Source organism: Stylophora pistillata, chromosome 2 (genome assembly GCF_964205215.1).
Source record: "Stylophora pistillata chromosome 2, jaStyPist1.2, whole genome shotgun sequence".
Classification (NCBI taxonomy): Eukaryota; Metazoa; Cnidaria; class Anthozoa; order Scleractinia; family Pocilloporidae; genus Stylophora; species Stylophora pistillata.
In genome coordinates this window covers 1,756,201-1,762,200 of record NC_142520.1, presented here as the reverse complement: position 1 = coordinate 1,762,200, position 6,000 = coordinate 1,756,201, and the positions used below count along the sequence as shown (strand labels likewise).

The 6,000-nt window shown below is 37.6% G+C and overlaps 2 protein-coding genes across 4 annotated transcripts in view; one reads left to right on the top strand and one right to left on the bottom strand.

Annotated features, from left to right (window-relative positions):
• The window catches only part of LOC148736623 (solute carrier family 22 member 18-like), a 63,637-nt gene that overhangs the window by 56,473 nt on the left and 1,164 nt on the right, over positions 1-6,000 (bottom strand). For 2 of the 3 annotated variants that reach the window (XM_088747673.1, XM_088747676.1), the window contains exon 2: positions 5,729-5,947. In XM_088747673.1, coding sequence (XP_088603799.1) covers positions 5,729-5,797 — 69 coding nt within the window. In that variant the 5' untranslated portion in view covers positions 5,798-5,947. The remainder of the gene's footprint in view (positions 1-5,728; positions 5,948-6,000) is intronic. The other variant, XR_015996279.1, reaches the window with a different exon arrangement.
• LOC148736624 (uncharacterized) lies at positions 2,006-5,186 on the top strand. Its single transcript, XM_088747670.1, has 3 exons — positions 2,006-2,586; positions 4,659-4,839; positions 5,000-5,186. The coding sequence occupies exons 1-3, from the start codon at positions 2,369-2,371 to the stop codon at positions 5,027-5,029; spliced, it is 429 nt and encodes a 142-aa protein (XP_088603796.1). The 5' UTR covers positions 2,006-2,368; the 3' UTR covers positions 5,030-5,186.

Here is a 6,000-nt window from a genome sequence, read left to right as displayed (position 1 = left end):
TTTTTCAATTCATGCAAATTCATGGCCGGGAGCTTCTCTCATGCCATATGGAAATAACTCATTTCCAATACACTCTTAGGACTGATTTCTGACCAATTTGCTCATGTAACACCGTCTAGGATAGATTATTACCAAATGATTACCAAATTATTACCATTTATTACCAAAGCATGAAAGCGTGATATCATTTATTTTCTATCGATTTGAATCTTAGCTTATTATCTAAAATAGAGGTCAATTATATATACTTATTAAAGAGATTTAATAAGCTTGGCATGGAATGCATCATTGTGCATGTTTCCCCCGCTTACCGATCGAGTACTGAAAGTTGTTGGCTGGCTCTTGAGCAAGCAAGCAAATAAACATTATCCAAGAATAATACTTTCCTTCAAGTAGCGTCCTTACATTCCAGTTTGAGAGGCAAAATATATCCACGAGTTAGATCGGTGATCAAACGATCGAAACATCAACATGCGCAGAAGTTTGTTAGAATCATTTATAAAATTTCATGGTACAGCGATAGGGCTCTGGATTGGTAATCTGCCTATCATAGTTCGAACTCCAGCGGTTGTTTCCAACAAAGAGAACATTCTTTTTTTTTTCTTGTTTTTTTCTTGTTTTTTTTTTTTTTTCATCCTCCTTCTTAGATTTTAACGCTCTTATCTTATTTCCTTTCTCCTTAGACACTTCTGTACTTCATGTAAGATCCTTTAGACGAGAATTGAGATTTCATCTTTATTTTATAACGATCGATCATCTACTTTATTGCTTTAAAAAAAATAAATATCTTTTTCTATTAGTTCCAAGTCGTCTGCTTTTTTGCTTTGTGGAAATACACTACCTACTTATCTCTTTTATACTTATCTTTTATACAGTACCGATATCAACCCTACTGATCTTAGTGATCTCCTTTTTTATATTTGCATATTCCAAATTTCATTCGCGAGCACCCATAGCCCTTCTGTTATATTCTCAACCATACCTAAGTCTAAAAGCAACTCGCTATTCCAATACAACACCTAAAAACCCCCGCTCTATAAACTGACAAACTCCCTTTGCCATGCTTATTTATTTGCGCACTCAACATAGTTGGTTTTACACTTTCCACCTGGCCCCTATCTTCTATCACTCTATTCTTTGAATGATACACAAGGCTTACGGACTACCAGGCTTCATGATGCCTTTCCTTTGCTTTCGAGCTGCCCGCCATTACTAAAACTTCACTTCACTATACTTTGGCGCTCAAATGATCATCTACGGGTTTATGTCGAATTAATTTGATGGCCTGCTCCCAGTTGGCTTGTTAGCTCAATTGGTAGAGCGCTGCACTAGTATCGCAGAGGTCAGTGGTTCGAATCCCGTACAGGCCTGAAATTTTTTTCAGGTCTGATTTTCACTATTGCTCAAATAGTGCTTTACTGCGAAGGATCGTTCACATATACGTCTCATAACCGCAGTTCATACATATGTTTCATATGTTTGTTGTTATTCTCTTATAAATTCAACAAACTTTCGCAGAGTTTGGGCTGTCTGATTTCATTGATGTTGATTAACAAGTGACACATTTACAAGTAAACTTTGCTGTACATTTCCCAAAAGTTGATGCTTGATCAGCTTCAGGTCAAAAAAAACCTCATCTATTTTCTTAATGTTTGCTCAATAGGTAAACATCTTTATGTAATCACGTTAATCATTCAAGTTTTTTTATTTTTATCGTAAGCTACCAGTTTATCGTACACCAAGGGTGGTCGCTTACGAGAGATATTTACTTCATTTAAAAAGATAAGATACGATAACAAAATAATAATTAAAGTTATATTATATATAGTTACAGATCATCACGTTTATTGTGTTAGATTTATGGATAAGTTGGGCTTCACGAAGATCGATCGAAGCCGACGATTCTGACCATTCTATTCATCGCCTCCATTCTCTTATGACCTCAATAGTGCCGTAAACACACTTTCCTTGTTCGCTTATGATTTAAAACGTAATCAAAGGTTTTTCCCTCCCATTCCTGTTGGTCAGAACAGAATTTCATAATCAAAGCACTCATTTTTGCTTTACGAGATTTTGAATTCCTTCTTTTACATTTTTTAAATCATTGGTTTCTAGTAACCAAAGTACTCCACTGCAGAGACGTGACTGAAATACAATTATATTTTTAGGCATGATCTTTCTACCACCACTGTTTCTTCACTTTTAATCATTTCCTTTGTATTGCCTTTTATGGAACAAGGAACCGGTCTGCATCCTGTTTAGGCCAATATTGTTCAAATATGACTCTTTCCCTTTTAGTTCTACACCATAACTGCCCAAGACATGATTTGCACCAGGTAATCAGCCATCCGCTACGAATAATGAAGCTATGGAACGAACCCGCGAGGTTGACCCAAATCGCCTTGTGGAGATAGATTTCTGTCTTGGGTACGAAAAAAGTTCAGGTTTCGAAGCCGTTACCAACTTTCACATTTCAGTGGGTGGCTTTGTTCCAGATAGTGAAGAATCTGTGAAATGCCCAATCGGTTATATACTGAACGCCCACGTGGAGAACTTCGATGATGAACAAGACGAAGCTAACTTAAAGTATGTATACATATTTTAGATATAATCAACGTTTACTTGATGGAAATTGGTCAAAAAAAAAAATTGCAGATTATCTACATCAAAGTCTATCAAAGGGATGGCCCATCACTAAGAGTGGTATAGGTGTTGTTACTAAAACAAGGAATGACCTACAATGATCTAAATGAGCTACAGTAAGATTCCTGTAATGAAGTAAATGAAGATTTTAGAAAAAAAAGGCAAAAAAAAAAGAACAAAAACATGAGACATGTGTGGATGTGAGGCGTGTTTGCTTTTTGTCTACTGAATAACAGGCCAAATGATAACAGAATTTCTGGCTTGGAGATAAATTTACGGTGTATTATAATTAGACATGTATAATGACGATAATGATAAAATGAAAATGCGAAAAACCTTTGGCTTAAGATGTTTTTGAGGGTCTTATATAACAAGCCTCCCATAATTTCACACTATCATGAGGCTATGAGTCGTATTTGGCCTGTCAACACCTTTTTCACATTGATATTTTCGGATCAAACCATCAATAAGGTCACGTATCACAGCGCCGCGAAACTGATCACGTCTGATATCCAACTCTCTTCGCTTGTGAAAACTAGTTAAAAACTACGTTTAACCTCATTTACTTCTATACTCACACGATAAGATTCTAGAACCCTCTGGCTCTACTAAATAAAGTAACATTACTGTCACGAACAACGCAGCAACACACTTGCGTTACGCACGTGATTTTATCGTGTAATTTAGTTAATCATCGCTATCTTTCGCAGCTCCGTAACCCGATCTTTTCACAACCTTTGTAACGGGAACGACCTCAGGAAGCTTTAAGATACACGCGTTCGTCGCTTCTACGGAGAAATTTATCATAATAGCTCATTGTAGGTCATTGTTAGACTTTCTCAAAGTCGTTCGCTTGGTTCTCTGTTCTGGTATGGTAGGACTCGCTATCGCTCGCTCGGCTCGGCTCGCGCTACGCGCCCAAAAGCGCGACTTGTGAGCAAGTCCAGGTCATTGTGGATCATTTTAGGTCATTCTTTGTTCCCACGGTAACTCATTGTAGCTCAGAGTAGGTCATTCCTTGTTTTAGTAACTACGGTAGTATAGGTTTCGCACGAAGTCCATGAGGGAGCAACAAGGGAGCTTCCTGCGAGAACAGAACCTTTCTTTTCAGGCGCATGGTTCACCCGTTGAGTGCCGCAAGCCAAAATTTCACACAGGTCAAAAGAAAGCCAAATAGGAACGGGCTGCAGCCTTTGTCGAGGTCATCACTTGGGTTAAAAAATCTTTTTTTCTCTTATATTAGGGATTTTGACCTCAGAAAGATCTAAATAAAGGTTCCGTATTGTCCCTTTCAAAATCGTAATTTTTGGAGCCATAGGCTCCAAAATGCACCTGAAAATTGGGCAAAATTGCGGGTTGAATTTCACCACAGACCATGGGCTTCGCCGTGAGGAAAAAAAGTTTGAATTCTTCCAAGGGCGATTTCTCGATGAAAAGCTTCTCTTCCTCCACAAAAAAAAAATAAATAAAAAAATGCGCATCACGCTGATGTTCCTCTTTTCATTATTGTTACTTTTACTGCACTTTTAACCTTGAAATGCAGAACTCTTTCCTTAAAACTACGGCACTTTGATAGCGCGGCCGCCATTTTTATTGATCACTGAAGTTTCCAACTATGGCGAACATGAATTACGAGCAGTGATTATGCGAGTTCCATTTCTCAACTGCTTGGGGGCTGACAACCTTTTGGCCGACCATTTCACTATTGAGGGGGGTTGATTTCTTTTCATTAAGAATATCTTTTTCAAGCAATCTGGTGGACAGGATATTTTTTCCCTTCTCATTTCTCTTGTTATTGTTATTACTATTATTACAACTATTATTATTATCATTATTATCACATCTTGTTGATGGATCTGTGGGAATAAGTTGAGGGGGAGCATCTTAGCAGAGGGGAATAGTGGTTTTACAGTATACTAATAAACTACAGTGTACACAAATCAAAATGACAAACAAATCAATGTTACAGTACTAAAATGAATGTAAAAGTTTCTGTTATACTTTACATACTACAGGTCTTTTTTTGTCACAACCAAAACACTTGGGAGCCAGCAGAGAATTATCAATGCCTTTAATTGTAATGCACTGTGGATAGCCCAGACAAAGGAGACATTTCTTCCACAATACATATACAAATTGTGCAGATTGTACATGAAACAGCCACCAGTCAAGAGAAGGCAATATTGCCCTGTCAAGGTAAGGTAAAAGAAATTACTCTCCAATATTCATTCTTAGGGAGGGTGCTCAAGGGTTTAATAACGTGCTGCTGAATCTGGTAGTACATATTTTTAACCACCCTTAAACACCCAGCTACTCACTGCAAGTGATAACCAGTTTTTGTTATTCACTTGAACAGGTTGCCATTTTTGGTTGTTGGGATTCTTGAAGACCCATCCTTAATATTAGTTCAGGGTGCACCAATATTTTGAAATTTTTGAAGATATCTCCCTAACTCACCCCCCCCCCCCCTCTCATTTGGAGTCTCACCCTTGCCACTAATGTTACATTCAAATCACTTCCATTGAGTTTGTTACAATTTACTAATATTGATTCCTGGGACTCGTCTCATGAAAAAGCATGATTGCCATTCCACTGCTGACTAAGTGTGTTGTAGAAGGATGTAGCAACGTGCGAAATTTGCAAGAGGGTATCGTGCTTCATACAATCTTCATACAACACACCTAGTCGGCATATTTCGGACAATATCGACGACAATCTTCCCAAACAAGTGAAAATGTGTGAGATGCAGACTTTCGTGTTCTTGATTTGATGTCACATTACCCGCTAGAGCCATTCTTCTTTAAACTCGGTCGTGGGGCAAGATGGTGGCCGATTTTCCGTATTTTGACTGGGCATAGAAAATTAAAGATTTGAGCAAATTAAAAAATTTTTGCACAGAAATACTCCAAAAAATAGGCTTATTTGGTTAAGCAAAAAAAAACTTTGGGTTTAGGTGCACTTTAGTAATCCCCTAATTGACATTTTACTTTATTCTCATTGCTTGTCTGCTTGATATTGTATTGATATTGTAAGTGGAAATTCTCTCTTGGTCACTCAGTAGTTAAACAGATCTTGCCTCACTTACTATTGAAAGTCCACCAACATAAGACATGACAAAGCCATGGTGCTGAGGCTCCAACTTAAAAAGTTCCATAGAGACTAAAGAGAATTAACATAAACTGAAAAATTCCAAGTGGGATACCTGTGATGACTTTGATGGTTATCAAATATAGCACAGTAGGTATATGTAAAAGTTCCAGTATCTTCCTGATGCAAAACACACTTTCAGGCTGTTCCTTGTTCTCTGCAAGAAAACAAAGTCATTACGCCGTAATGTTGATAAAAAGCTTTTCCCTT